The sequence below is a fragment of the Anastrepha obliqua genome, chromosome 3 (genome assembly GCF_027943255.1).
Source record: "Anastrepha obliqua isolate idAnaObli1 chromosome 3, idAnaObli1_1.0, whole genome shotgun sequence".
Lineage (NCBI taxonomy): Eukaryota > Metazoa > Arthropoda > Insecta > Diptera > Tephritidae > Anastrepha > Anastrepha obliqua.
The window spans coordinates 78991154-79007405 of NC_072894.1; the positions used below are offsets into that span (position 1 = coordinate 78991154).

General features: G+C 34.3%; 1 protein-coding gene across 5 annotated transcripts in view; it reads right to left on the reverse strand.

Moving 5' to 3' along the window:
* Positions 1–222: 222 nt before the first annotated feature.
* Positions 223–16252, reverse strand: part of LOC129242863 (protein alan shepard) — an 87978-nt gene continuing 71948 nt past the window's right edge. For 3 of the 5 annotated variants that reach the window (XM_054879751.1, XM_054879752.1, XM_054879754.1), the window contains 2 exons: positions 15759–15931; positions 223–3542 (listed from right to left, as the gene is read on the reverse strand). In XM_054879751.1, the coding sequence (XP_054735726.1) occupies positions 15770–15931 (162 nt within the window). In that variant the 3' untranslated portion in view covers positions 223–3542; positions 15759–15769. The remainder of the gene's footprint in view (positions 3543–15758; positions 15932–16252) is intronic. The other 2 variants (XM_054879753.1, XM_054879755.1) reach the window with 2 other exon arrangements.

Sequence of the window (16252 nt, forward strand, 5' to 3'; positions counted from 1 at the left end):
TGTTTCTACAGCATTTTTTAGAGTTTTCACTTTTAAAGGAATTTGAAATACATTTAATTTATTCACACTTGCTTGTGTATTTCGGTTATTTGCAAATCAAAAACACAAAAACAAAGTCTTTGCAAAACTTTCCCAATGCCTTTGGTTGTTGTAAAGAGTACAACTAACCTCACATACAAGCAAGAACGAATAATGCAAAGGTTTAACAAACGTTTTTGTAAATAAAGTAAATAGTAATTATGTATTTAAGAAAATTTACAAAACATTTTACCATCTAACGGTCAATAAATTTTAATAGTTTACAATTAATTAAAAAGAATTTACACGCCTCTGCACTTATGCTACTTTGAAATCCTAATGGACTTTGGCTCATTAAACTCGAAAACCGCTTAAAATAACTGTTGCTGGTTACCTCATTTGATTTGGTTACCTCCTTCAGTAGTTTCTGCTTAATATGCGTGAATATAATTAATTCCTAAATCAGTTAAACTGTTTCGCGTTGTTAGATCGACTACTCAATTTACATTTTTTATGATTGTTAATATTTCACGTTTCTAAGTTTTATTTTTGCAAACAAACATTTTTTCTTTTCAATGTCTTCAAAGTCGTATATTTTTTGGTTCATAAAAAGCACTGCGATTGGAAAACAATGTAGGGAACATTTCAGCGCGACTTGCCTTTGCTTTGGTATACAAAGGGTGCAGCTTGGGTTTACGTAGGTTGAAACTAGTTCCACATACTACGAAAAAATCGAAGCAATTAAAAGCAAATACATAACGCCAGAATACCACAAAAAAAAAACAAGTTTTTCAAAGTAATCGAATTAGTGAGCCAAAGTCTGTATTAAACTGTAAGGTGTTTTCCAACAACACCGCAGCAGTCTTAAAAGTATGCTATCATTTATGACAAACATATTTTAATATTTTTCTCTTACGTGCCCATAACTTCTGTCTTTCCATTTACCTTCAATGCAATTCAATTCAAATATACTTAGTTACTGACTAAGACTAAAAAAAGAGTCTTACTAATACTTAATTAAGAAGAGGACGCTAAAGCTTAACAAAATACACTTAAAGCTACAGCAAAGTTACTGAAGGGAGTTTAAAAATAGAAACAATTTTTTCTTCTTCTCTCTTTCTTATGGTTAGACTAATGCTACAGCAATTACCTTACATAAGTCTAGTCTATGCACTTATTCCCTTTTTACTACTACTAATCTACTACTAATTTCAGTTTACTCCGTTTTTCCGCTTTGCTCCTTCTGACGTTTCAACGTTTTCGTTCAAATTATAGCTTTTTAGTTTTCTTTGTTTTTTTTCTTGGTTTTTTGTTTTCGGCGATGCCCTACTTTCTGTTTTTCTGCACTGTATGTAAAAAATTCTACAATTTCGTTTTTCCTTGTTTATGTTTTTCTTTCTTAGCAAAAATTGCCTAATTTTCACTACAAAATTGAGTCCTTTAGCATTTCTTCGGTTAACATTTTCTCCAACTTCATCATGTCCTTACGCCCCCCTTTTTGCTTATATTCACTCAAGTATTCAACTACTGCTTGCATGCCTACTGCCATCTCATTATTGTTTGGACCTCCTCTCTTTCTTTGTTTGCTAGCTTAGCTTGGTCGTAAAACAAACTCTCATTTCCAAATTAAAAATAACTGTTTATCTTTTCTTGTTTTTTTTTTTTTTAAATGCAATTTAGTCCTCATTTCCCCTCTACTTGATTTGAATTAACATTAATGTTTTCGTAGTTTTTTTTTGCTTCCCTAAAAATTAACGCTCACAACAGCCGTTCGCCTAATAATATTAACCGCAATGGTTTCACGCTTTACGCCAGTTTGCATTGTATTATCATTTCAACACCGCACACGCAACCAATTGTTCGTGTGCTTCGTCTTCCTTAGACCAAGAATTCTTTATTATCATCAGTGTTTAATAATGTTTTTAACTTAAACATTTAATAAATGTTTTCATTAACTTGAGAAATCCTTTTACACAAATGGATGTATATAACAAATTTTCATACATAGTAAATGTACGTATTTATGTATGCGATTGGAGACGGAAAGTACAATGTATTAGTGTGGATTTTCTTTTATATTTTATGTCTTCTTCGTCCTATTATTATTATTATTATTATTCCTTTCTTCATGCAAATCGGCATTTATCATCAATTTCATTGCCACTTAAATACTCTTTTTCAATGTGTAGTTTCGTTATAAACTAGCGTTTGAATTTCTTCAAAAAGTAACAAATAAAAATATAACGGTTAAATGTCATTTATAAAATGAAAAATTCAAAGAAATTCAACAATTGTGTGTAAAATTTCCAGTAAAGTTTGCCTATATTCTTCATTCTCCATTCTTCATTCATCATTCTTTTCTGCAACAATTCTCTTTCATTTTCTTCATCGTCTGCTACTTCTTATCCAAGATTTCTACTTTTATTATTAAATAAATAAATTGGTTTAATCCATTCTATTCTTCTGTCCACACCTCTTCTTCCTACTCATCTCATTCAAAATGTATGTAAATACTTTAATGTACTCTATTAAATACATTCAAAATTCCTTGCATCTTTGCGGGTATTCAGTTATTGATTACATACATGGTTTGGCGCTTCTGATTGCCGTTGGCTGGCCAGCATTTAATTTAGTTTCGTTTTTATTACATAATTAAATACTCAAAAATACAATCATTTACGCCTCCCTCTCCCATAAATTACGCTTTTCGCCTATACCCCGCCCCCCCCCCCCCTTTATTTATTTGCACACGCGCCTATTCGATCATTGCTGGGCAGCCATTTTTCTGTTGTTTAATACTCTGCAAATTTTTTTCATACGCTTTATCTTTTATCTTTTACTATGCAACTTCTTTTCTTTTCCTTCATTTGGCGCTTCTTATTTCAAGTTATGCTCATTGCATACAAATCTCATTTTACTTTACTTTGCTTCTCTCTTAGCTTTCTGCGCGTTGCTTCTTGATTTTGTTTTATCTTTAAGTATGTGTGTATGTGTATGTTTAGCTTAGTCTTTACATTTCTCTTCATTTTAATGATTTATCTTTAAAATGTTTCACTACTCTCATTCAGAATCATAATTTTCGCATACAAATATAAAGTATTATTTTTTGTTTAATTCTCTTCATATGCTTCTCTAGTTTTGGTTTCTTTTTCTTTCATTTGGATCATTACAGTAAACTGCAATAAATATTGGAATCTGTTCCCAGTTTTAATATTTTCATAGTAGCAATTGTTGTATTTGTTTTCTTAATTTGTTTACATTTATTGTTGTTGGTTGTTGGTTGTTGCCCATTTCCTTGTCGCTGTTGCTGTTCCTGTTGTTGCTTCTGTTTAAAGATTGGTTTAATGTTGTATTGTTGTTGTGTGTTGCTATCGTTTTGTCTCTCCTCACCGTATTCAATCTTGTTGTTTTTGTTTTATTATTATTGCATATACTATTACTGCATATGTTGTTGTTTATCGCATTTATCCGATTCCATTTCCAGCTCCCATTAGAGCGTCAATCGCGGCATCATAATATTACATCTATAAGTGGAAATTTTCTTTATTTAGTAATGATGATCACTTATTAAAAAAAATTTTATTCATATTAAAGACAGATATTTAGGTAAAGATGCTCATGTATAAGAATATTTATACGTATAAAATAAAGAAGCAACTGGGTCGTTGCACTAACTGTCGTATAACTTACATAGTAGAACCTGCATAATTAGACCAACCAGTCAGATAGGCATCATATTTTTAACTTTAAGATAATTTCATAGACTACCACGGCCTACTATAGAAATAGAGCAAGTAATAGCACTGCTCTGTATTGTATGCATATGTGTGTATATATGTAAAGCCCCCTTTTCGAAACTAAAGAATTAAATGAGGTGCAGGGTGCTTCATCCTCAGAAGTCCCCTTCCTACTCCTTTCAATGTACCAAAAAATTATACAGCAGTTTATATGTATGCATATCTACAGTAAAAAGAACCTTACTGGTCTAAATTGGACGGATAAAATATTATCAATTAATATACATATAATAAGCAATCAAATTTAGAATTTTTACAAAGTTTCATCTAGATAAATAAAAATCAAGAAGATTCGCATTAAATTTCCAAAGTGCATCAGCAATGGATGCAGTACGCGCAAAGTTAGTCTCGTGGTGTTTTTTTCTTGCAATGTGGCATTAACATTCATTCCGCCCTACGCCAGAAATCACGCGGTAGTATTTTCGTTTTCTTTTCTCAAACTTTTATACTGTGATCAGGCGAATGTGTGGCATCTTCTACCTTCTACAAAAAGTAAGGGTGAGCAGTGTTCAGCTGATTTTTGATTTTCTGTGTACAAAAGTTCGTCCAATTAGTTGTACCAAACCTTTAAGTGATACACAAAAATGAAGTAAGCCATTCTGTTTATATTCTATATTCTACTTGTATAACCTATAATAATATTAATATATCACACCAAGGTGGAAATAATATATACAGAAGGCGTCGACAAGATTAAGCCATTAATCTCGATGATTTTAAAGGAACCACTTAATTTGCTGACGTAACTAGAGATATGTCGTCCGAATAGATACAAACGCTCCGGCTTTGAAAGTATTCGATGCGGTACCAGCTGCTGGTAGCAGAGGAAGAGGAAGGCCTCCTTTGCGTTGGAAAGATCAGGTGGAGAAGGACTTGGCTTAACTTGGTGTGTCCAACTGGTGCCGGTTAGTACGAGAAAGAAACGACTGGCGCGCTTTGTTAAACTCGGCAAAAATCGCGTAAGTGGTTTTCGCGCCAATTAAAAAGAAGAAGAAGAGCTGGGGATATAGCAGCGATTTGTGCACGTCAGTGTTTGGCAAAAACTGATATTGTGTTGGTTATGTACGAAAAAATTTAACACAATCTCCGCTCATGTTACTTCGTTGTCGTCTGAACAGTATTCGGTGTATTGTATTCGTGAGTGATAGAATACAAAGTTGCGCCTTCCGAATTCACCGTGTCGTCAGGCTCGATGAATAAACAAACAAAAGGAAGGGGAATCACTTGTTTCTGAGCAGAACGAGTAGGCGAAATCAATAGAAACTACAAAATACAAGAAATTATACTCGCACACAAACTTTCTTGCCACAGAGAAAAAAACTAAAAAATGCTTTTGGAGGCTTTATGTTAATTTATGCTTTCACACGGCACTTTATTTTCATTAGTTTGTTTAGTTTAAATCTCACAAATTACAATTTTCCCAAGCCATTCACTGAATTTTCACAAACACGTAATGTCTCCTCCTTTTGTTTGTTTTGTATTGGTATGGAGCCTGATGTTAGACTTGCCAAAATTGCGGAAAATAACGTAACTGTTTTGTGACGCCACATTCAGTATTCAATTCGCCTGGGATTGTATTAAACTAACCTCACTTTACACATTTTGCTTTAATTTTATATGCAAATCTCTCTCTGTCTAATCTTTTGTGACGTAACAGGCAAAGTTACTCTCACAATTTTGGTTCGGATGGCCAAACCTTGTAATCCATCGTTCTTGATATGACATGGTGCCGAGAGCTTAACCATTTTCGAGATATTCGCTTTTAAAATTTATTTTAAAAAATATTATTTTGCTGGTTATTGTTAGTTTTTCTTCTTTAGTTAAAGGGTTTGAATCAATGAAAGAGGTATAATGATAAGAAAAACTAACAAACATTAAGAAACTGCTTCTGTGACCATCTACCAATTATGTCTTAATTAAGATCTTAATCAGACATTGAGAAGACGACCCTAAGTGTACATATGTAATTTCATCAAAAGCGAAATAATATTGTGGAAATGGAAAAGTGCTCAACACCAGAGCTTCTCCCCCATTTACAGTACTCACGCTTACAGATGATTTCCATTAACCTTAAAAGCCACATGAAATAAGGGACTCATTATTGCCAGTTATTGCTTCTGAATTGGACTTACACCTATTGATTGATTTGTTTACAGAAGTGAGAAGTGCTGTATAGTATTAAGCATAGTACTAAGTTCGCATTTCACGTGAAATGGCTGTCACAATCCATACAAACTGCGTTGCCGTGAAATATGCGTGGAATTTCATATGTATCTCACGGCAAAATATGATAGTACTCACCTAACGCTGTGAAAGCTTCGCGCAACATTTTTTCACACCAATTTAAAATGCAAATGTCATTTAAATTGTGCATGAAGTGCCTGAGTTCGAATACTCCAAAGAAATGGTAATTTAGAGCGAAACGTATTCGATTTTTTGTCTGCCAATATATATATGTGGTCATTTGAATATTATAGAACATTTTAGAGCATGGACAGTCTAGAAACAGTCACGAACTTCGTCGATTACACCGGCTATAATTATAACATAAGCAACTTAATGCACGACTTTAGTGTTCTATTTCCAGAAATGCACACCTAATAAATAGGGAATGCGCTGCAATAACCTTAATGCGGCCCTGCAATCTTCAGCAGAGAAAATTGTGCAGCAAATGAATAGTATTGTGGAGTTAAAAAAAGCAGAGATGAAGCCTCTTTTACAGCACTTGGAGTTACTTCTGTAAGAGTTGCCGTAAACCAAGGCGAATATGTTGGGCGCAAAATTCACACATGGTTTACGAGGGGGTTGAACAGCACCAAAGGAACAAAACAATTCGAAAAAAAAAGAAAAAAGAGGTTGTCTGTAAAGTCGGTTTACTGACGATAGTTTAACGTGACAACGTCATAAGAAAATATTGATGGAATGGTTGCAATTTTCAAAACAAAATTTTAATTTTATTTGTTTGATAGATATTTTGTATGGATATAGAGGAGGAGGTAAATGGAATTGCAATGGAATAGGTCAAGTTACATTTACACAAACGTGAAAAATGACGAAACATTTATCAAATTCATGAAAGATATCTTCAATTTCGATTGTGCATCAGACGTTAATAAGTCAACAACACTAAGAGGCACCTTCATCGATTTCTCTTTTTCAAGACACTTTACACTCGAAACACTCCCTTTCATTTCCTACTTTTTCTATCATCATCCTATTCTCAACACAGAAATGGTTCATTACCATGCACACAGCAAGAAGGCATATGCAAATACAAGTATGTATGTGAATTTATATAAAGCGTTTTTCAGTAAGAGCGCTTCAACTTTTTTTTTTAATAAAACACAAACGGTTTGACTTTTTTAACTAATTTTTTTTTATTATCGAGTTTGAACATATATAATACATTTAAGTATGAAATTCGTGCACGTTTTACGAAGTCCAATCGTTGAACCCAATTTTCGACCACTCTTTTGCATAAATCGGCCGAAACTCCAGCAATTTCGCGATCAATATTGGCTCTGAGCTAACAAATCGTCGTCGGCTTGTTACTGTAGACCAATGACTTCACATAACCCCAAAGAAAATAGTCTAGAGGCGTCAAATCACACGAGCGCGGCGGCCATTCGACCGGTCCATTTCTGGAAATAATGCGCTCATCGAACTTACTCTTCAACAAATCAATTGTAGCGTGTGCTGTGTGGCTTGTGGCTCCGTCCTGTTGAAACCACATGTCGTCTAAGTCCATACCATTCGATTGCGGCCAAAAATAATCATTTATCATGTCGCGGTATCGATTTCCATTCACAGTAAAGTGGCGATCGTTCTCGTCAACGAAAAAATATGGGCCAATTACGCCGCCGGCATGTAAACCGCACCAAACAGTGATTTTTTCGGGATGCAACGGTGCCTCATGAATCACGTTTTGATTGCTTTCTGCCCAGTAATGCATATTTTGCTTGTTGACAAAGCCATTGAGCTAAAAGTGAGCTTCATCACTGAAGATGATTTTTTGGAAAATTTATAAATTTTCATGAAAAATTTGCACGATTTGGAATCGTTGCTCAAGTGTGTAGCGTTCCATGATGAAATGTATACTAATGAAGTTTACTAATGACAGCGAAAAATAAAAAATATTACGTCGTTCGCCCTCCTTATCGGAAAAAAGTTGAAGCGCACCTATTGAAAAACGCTATACATATGCGCATATACATACATATATATGCTCACTCAAGTAGGACTGAGCCAGATGTCGAACGTTGCCGAACGCGGAGCCGATTGTGCTCTTTGTCGTTCGTTCCGCGCTCTCGCTTGGAGTTCAAGCACATTAGCTTACATTTCTTTGCGTACGGAATAGATTCGTATATTTGATATGTCCATATGACTTGTATGCATCTTTACATATAGATTTGTTCTTTTTGAAAATTGCGCGAAATTGTGTTATATATGTATATGCATGTTTATATACATATATTAGTATACAACATATCTTATAAGGTATATGGTAAATATTACCATACATTTTTTCCTTCATATATATAATAATAAAAAAATTAATAATAACATTAAAACAACAGGTATTATTAACAAACTTGGTTTTATTTTAAATTCTTCAAGTAAATCAAATTAATAATAATCAATAAGAAGGCATATGCAAATACAAGTACGTGAATTTATATATGTACATATGCGCATATACATACATATATACGCTCACTTAAGTAGGAGAGAGCAAGATGTCGAACGTTGCCGTTCGTTTGCTTTGTCGTTCGTTCCGCGCTTTCGCTTGCAGTTCATTCAAGGTAACGACAAATGATCAAGGTAACGATAAATGAGCAAGGTAACGACACATTTTTTCGTGCGTGCAGCCGGCTAAATCGAATTATAAGACGTTATCACGTCAAAAAATATCTGACGTTTGAAGTCGGCTTAAAACTGAAGGTCCCTCCAAATAAATAAATATAAATAATATATATATAATAAAAATTGAAAAGAATACAATTATTTATATTATTGCTTCTGGGCGATGCTTATAAATTTATTTGCTTACATTTCTTCAATTTTCAATCTGGCGTTTCTTCTCGTTGATAGGCAATGTCAATAAAATTAATGTTGTTGCCGAACTGTGTGTGTCACGACTGTGAAGTCAGTACTTGGCCTTTAGAAAGAAAAGACTTAATGTTAAACAGTTGCTACTCATTGCCTATTTGGTGCATGCGTACGTCGCCTATAGGAGCGCTAACTTCGTTTAATAAAAGTCACTACTCGTAGTAGCAATAGGTACTCGTACCATTTGTAGTTTCCGGAATCGGGTTTGTTTTTTCGGCACTTTTTGAAAATAAATTAATTCACAAACTTGTCATCTCAATTCCACGGTTTTAATTAGAATTTCCGAAAAAAAGTAGTAGCTTATTGCTTGTTAAATTTTAGTAATATACAATAAAGTGCAAGTTTGAAGTTGGAAAATCTCGTTGGTTTTTTAGAATTTTTTCCTTTGACGGTATTGCACATTTTCTCCATATAACAAATGCACTAAGTTTTTTCTGAAGATGTTCATATTTTCATTAAAAAAAAATTACGATAATTCACAAATTTTGTTTTGCTATCGTTTGTCACGGGCTGCAGAAATAAATAGTCTAGACCATTCTCTGTTTTAATTTAACAAGGCTCAGATATTTTTTATAAGAAGCTTTTCTAAATGACGCGCAGATGTCAATTGAAATACTCGTGATGGGCGCAGAATTTGCAGACAGAACGATGTAGCAACTATGATTAGCTGATAAATGCGCAAAGGGCCGCAAAAGAGTAGGAGCAAAAAAATAAATATATGGTATCTACTATAGGCTGGTTGAAAAGTTTTGAATGCAAAAAAAAAGAAAGAAGTGAATTATTAAATGAAATGGTTCCCCATAGCGTTTGTTTCAAGTTTATAAAGAGTTGATAGACGCCGGGAGCCAAATATAGTAAATACGGAGGATATTCAACAACTCGCACTTTAACGCATTTAGTCATCGCCAAAACACTTGAGTGAACACGTAAATAGTCGTGTTGAAAAATAATTTTTTTCTTCTGTAAACTAAGGCAGTTTCCATTTTTTTTTTCATTTCCCATGATACATACGAGTATATGCGGTTTTAAAATACAGTGCACTCGCGATAACTCGAACTAATTAAAACAGGCGCTGTTCGATTTATCAATTGAGTGTGCTATGTTAAAAAAACAGTCATCGATATCGATTTTTTTCAATTAAATTTATTTATTTATTTACATATGGATATGAACATGAATATGTTTAAAATAATTAATTCGTTTCAATATTTTTCATCAAATATTTGGCAGTCTTTGTGTCAGTTACACAAAAAAAGTCAGCTTTAACAGAAAAGTTAGGCCGAAAAGAAAGTTGTAATGTGTGTTTGTCTTTTCTTGCCTGCAGCAATGTTGAAGAGTGTTAACCTTTGCGGGGCTTACTTGTTCAGTTGTGGCCCACTGAATTACCTTATTGATAGAGCTAACTGCCCCCTCAGATGATATCCGCTCACATGTCTCAGTTGTGTTGTTAAACTCAGACTCAGAATCACTAGTTTCAATTATTACTTCTGTGTCGGTAAATTCGGAACCATCATTCCATTTGTTAACATCATAAAGCGTAAATTCGACCTGTAAATTATGTTTTTCATGTTATGTTCTTTCAAGATGAGTCCACTTATTGGGTAATTCTTTTTTCTTTGGGACAGAAACCATTTGTATAAAGCGGCTTTCATTTTAGGAAACTCAGAAGCTTTTAAAGTTCTCCTCTTCCCAGGACCCAAAAACGTGTTGTTTACTGCTTTTAAAATTGCCTTGTCTTTCTTTTTTATAAGACTTATGGTGGACTTGGCTACCGAATATTCCTTCACTAGAGAAGTAAGACTACATCCACGTTTAATTTTGTTAAGGACTTCAGCCCTCTCTTTTAATGTTAAACACTTCAACCTTTTACGATCCATTACTCACATGCACTGATACACTACAAATGACTAATTTAAAGCAATTTGGTCAATGCAAGATGTTGTTCCCAGAAAACTAACGGGATATTAACGTCGAAATATTCATATGGACAATACACTAGTATACATATAATTTATATACATATACTATTACATATGTATGTATGTACAAAATGTACATGTTTGAAAAGAATGTGTGTATAAATAAATTTGTTTTTTTGTTCGAGTTATAGCGCTTTAATATTGTTCGAGTTACAAACTAGTCAATAGGGAAAAAAATGTGTTCGAGTTAGCACGTCGTTCGACTTAGCGGCTATTCGAGTTACCGCGAGTGCACTGTAACGCGACCTGGAGAAATTAAGCGGAAATATTTTATCAGCAACCAGAGTATCACCTTGATCAAAAAGCTACGTTCTAAAGGTGACGCTTAAAAAAGTTTAAAACTGTTTTTAATTTGTTTTTGTATACTCGCACACTGGTTTATGATAGAAGGTATAAACTATTATTGCTGATCGTGCTGAAATACATTGTTTGTGATGAAATGTTGAAATGTTGGATAAATGCTTAACGGCCGCCTAAGTCGAATGATTGGTGCGTGACTATCATTCGGAAGTGCTAGAAAAAGTTTTCTAATAGCGGTCGCCCCTCGACAGGCAATGCCAAGTCTCCGAGTGTATTTCTATAATTTGTTTTCTGGATTGTTGGTTAGAGCGTGATCTGCCAATTACTAGTAGCTTGTTTTTGGCATTTAATTATATCAGTCAACCGCAGGTGTGCTCTGCGATTTTCACTATGTACAAAAATATCCAACAAAGAATTTGTATAAAATTTTGTGTTTTGAACGGGATTTTGAGTGCCGGGATTTGCAGTAAGCTTATAACGATTGTGCCTTATCAGAAACAGGGCTTTGCGAATGGTATAAGGCTATTGGGGGTTGAGAAGTCGTGGAAGATTTGCCTCGATCTGGTCGCCCACCAAAGTCTTCAACAGAAAAACCACCATTTAAGTTTGAGGGAGGTAGAGCGTGACCTTAGCGTATCTCACCATCAATTGGGCATGAGATGCGTGACTGCTTCACTCGTTCCAAGAGAGTTGAATTTCCTTCAAAAAATTCAGCGGAAGAAGGTGGCTGAAGACATGCTTGCGCAAGTGAATTCGGACCTAATGTTTATCCAGCGCATCCGAATCCCAAAAAACCTCGTCAAAGTCGGTTAAAGTCAAAAGTGAAAGTCATGCTACTCGTTTTCTTTGATTATCATGGTGTTGTGCACTTCGAATTCGTTCCAAATGGTTCTAGGCTAAATAAAGAATTTATTTGGAAGTCATGCGTCGTTTGAGAGAGAATGTGCGTAGGAATCGGCCCACTTTGTGGTAAGAAAGCTCATGGATCAAATATCATCGAACATATTCATCGAACCGTATTCATCGGATTAAGCCACCTGTGACTTTTTCTATTTTCCAAAACTTAAATTGCCACTCCGCGGACGCAGCTTTGAGTCGATAGAGGCCATTAAGGAGAATGCGTTGAAGGAGCTGAAGAAGTTCTCTTCAAACGCGCTTAAAAGGTGCTTTGATGGCTGGACTAATCCGTGGTATATGTTTATTGCTTCGAATGGAGCCTTATTTTGAAGGTGACAAAATAAATGTTGATGATTAAACAATTATTTTGCGTTTTGTTGAACAAGTCCCGGTCCTTTTTTTGACAGAATGTATTATATGTGATATAAAACATTTTTTTTTATTATACTTATATATTAGTGTGAAATGTCACCTTAACAACGAGCATAAATTCGATACTTGACGAGATATCGATCACTACAGCGATCTACCGAGAAAGATCTGTTTTTCCCCAAACTAATATACAAGGTGAAGTCCAAAATAAACAAGACTGACAAACAAGACAAACAATGAAGCGAAGTTATTGCGTCTAAGGTGTCAGTACGTTGGAGTCATCATGCAATCGTCATCATCGAGCCACTATTGGGACTGATTTTTTGACTAGAAATCGCATATTAGCCATCAATCACTCACCATATTCGCCTGAAGGACATTCCGGTCAATGACCTAAAACACTCTTTCGAAAAGCTTTTATATCACGCAAAACAGTGTATTGACGCCAGGTGGGACTATTTTGAATAAATAAACTCGAAGTTATCAAAACAAAGCTCCTGTCGTTTCTATTTTGGATTTCAGCTTGTATATATAAATGCTTATTTATTTAGAGGTTAATAGTGGTAGTATTCAATACTTTTCAATCAACCCGTATGTTGTTCACACCATGGCAAAATTAATAATTACTGGTCAAATGATGACAATTAAGTCAACGTATTTTTTATTTTTTTTAACAACCCATCCTTTAACAAAACACCCCTTACATAAAATATCTACACGTGCATGTTTATGTACGGTTTTATATTTCCTTCTCATAAATACACGCCTACATGAGATATCTTGCGCTTCGTGTTTGAGAATATACTGATGTACACACATACACACATACATACATATAAACTTACGCATGTATTAATTTGGAAGGTCATACTTGTGCAACTATTGTAGAATACGCTATAATATTTATATACTCGTAAATTTACCACACACTATATCCCTAAAGCTAAATACACACCAGGCAACCGTTGCAGCAACTCGGCCATGTTGAAGCAACCGTTGCCTCGTGTGTAGCTGTGTTGCCAAATGATTTTCGTGTTGCTGCAACCGTTGCCTGAAATATCAAATAAATTTGATTTTTGGGATAGGTTGCTGCAACCGTTGCTTCGTGTGTATCATTGTTTACTGCTTTTACTCGTTCAGTTCGTTGAACACAAGCAAAGAAGAAGGTTCGTGCGGAGTAAAATAAAGTGAAAAAGGAAAAAATGGCAATTGAAAATAATGAAAATTATGTTAATTTTATTAACGAATATAAAAATTTGAGAGAGCTGTGGGATATAAGTAGTGAAAAATATAAAAATAAAAATTTTAGAAAAAAAGCATACGAACAATTAAAAAATGAATACAATAAAATTGATAAACATTTCAAGTCCGCAAAAGCGTTTCCTGTTGCAAGATACCGCAAAGTTATTGCGAGTTTAATTTCTGCTGATATTGCCTCTCTCATTATGGTATCTTGTTTCGTTAATTTGGCCTTTACAAAGTCCAACAATTTTCTAAACAGGGCTTCGTCCATCCTCATGTAATTTTTATAGTCCGCTGGCTCATTTTCCTTCAGTTCTTTCAGCAGCCTCTCGTTCGAAAATTCGATTTTTTTAAAAGCCAATTTTTGGACCAGATTTTTTTTCTCTTCTTTTGTTGCATCTCTTCTTCCTCATTTTCGTACAAAAGTTCGCCAATTATAATAAGAGAAGTAATTTTACGCATTTCGTCGATCATTTAAAAAATTTAATTTTACGTATCTTCCGCTTGTACCTTTCCTGCACCACAGTTGTACACAATACTGAGATTGAAGCAACGGTTGCAACGTGTTTCTTAAACAAAGGCAACACGTTGCTGCAACCGTTGCTTCAACGGTTGCCTGGTGTGTATTTAGCTTAAGACTATGGTGTTGACGATGATTGAAATCTGAAAAACGATGCACGTTTCAGTAGCAAAGGAAAAAAAGAGAGCAGATGACCTCACACACTACGAATACGCTATTAATATTACGTAAATGCATGTGCATGTGGGCATGAACAAATAAAATGCATGCTAGCACAGACAAGGACGTACGGTGTCTTGCGCGAATGGTAATGATGCACCAAAAAGGTGTGAAGGACGCGCAGGATGATAATCATAATGATAGTAATGGCCGTCAAATGCTATAGAGGAATGCAATAATAAAAATGGTTAACGAAACAACCTAAAACAAAAAAAAAAAAATGCAATGACGATGCGATCTTTTCAAGTTGAGTATACGGATGATGGAATACTTGAAATGAATGCTAGAGATGAATAAAATGTGAATAGAAATGAGTGGTTGGATGATTGAGGGCAAAACAAAAAAAAAAAACAAAAAGAAAAGTTGAAGCTATGCACAATATTCTGAGCAGATAAGCACAAACAGGCAAGCAAGGTAGGCAAGTACAAGCAAGTAGGCAGGCAGCAATAAAGCACAGCACAGCATAGCACAGAACATATATGTATGTATACATATGTATGTAGTAAAAAGATGACGGCAAACAGCAAATGGAGATGGTAAAAAAGTGGTAAGACAATTACGGTTAACTGTGAGTGAGTGTGCGTGTGTGCATGTGTGTTTATGTAGTTGCGTTGAATGGCAAGTGACTATATTAAACTATATAATGTGGATCTAATTATAATTTTTAATTTTTTTTTCACTAAAATAGTAAAATATGTGGGGAAAATATGTCAGAAATTAATTAAGCCAAAATTAGTGACTACGATGAGAACGACAAAAAACTGAAAAAATTGCGGTAGTTATTTATATAAATTAAATGTAAAAAATGAATGAAAAACATTAATGGTTGCCCAATGGAGTTATTAAAATGAGTGGTGCTCATGTGACAGTGATGATGTTTCGAAAAGGTAACACATTTTAGCAAAGTATGACAACATTTGCAAAAATGTTGGTAGCAGGGAGTGTGGGTTGGTAAAAGTACGCTAGACGCTAAGCGGCATGCAACAAACCAAAACACAACGAAATCGTTTTCTTTTTTTCTTTGTAGCCAATTTTTTGGAATTCACGCCATAAACTAATGTCAAACTAAGTTAAAATTTAAATTAAATCTATAAATTTTTTAGTATGAAAGTGCAGGGTATCCGTTGAATTGTTGTTTTAGTTTAGTAATTTTTGTCTACTATTTGCGAATGTGAAGGAAAGGAAAACAAAAAACAAAAATTAAATTATAAATATCACGAAACTATAGCCTTGCATTTAGCTTTCTCACAGAATTTTCAGTATTTTTTTTTCAATGGTTTTTGTTTGTAAGTCACACGCACTCACCTCGCGATGACCTATTTGGGAGCGGCTGGATGTGGATACTGTGTATATGCCTCATCGGGTGATGCAGCTGTGCTAGCCTGTTCGGAATCTGTCATTGGCATTGTTGGAATAATTGTTGGTTGTGCATAATATGGATAAGTTGGACTAATATACTGTAATGATGGAGAGAAATTCTATAAAAAAATCAAATAAAGAAAGAAAAACAAATTTCATATTTAACGGTTAATATTCACTTATTAATGGCCAGAACGATGATGATGCGTAGATATTTTCGTTTGATTTAGAGATTTCAATTGTTTGTACATATATACAAAATTTGTGTATGGAAATGGGCAAAGGATTAGGTGGGTGGTACATATGAAAATAAAAAAAATCTAAATTACCAACATACATATTTGTATTACAGAATATATTTATTATTATTTGAAAAAAAAAAAATAGTATACTTTCACACCGCCATGAGTGTGAGAACAACAAACATTTTGTGGAAAAAA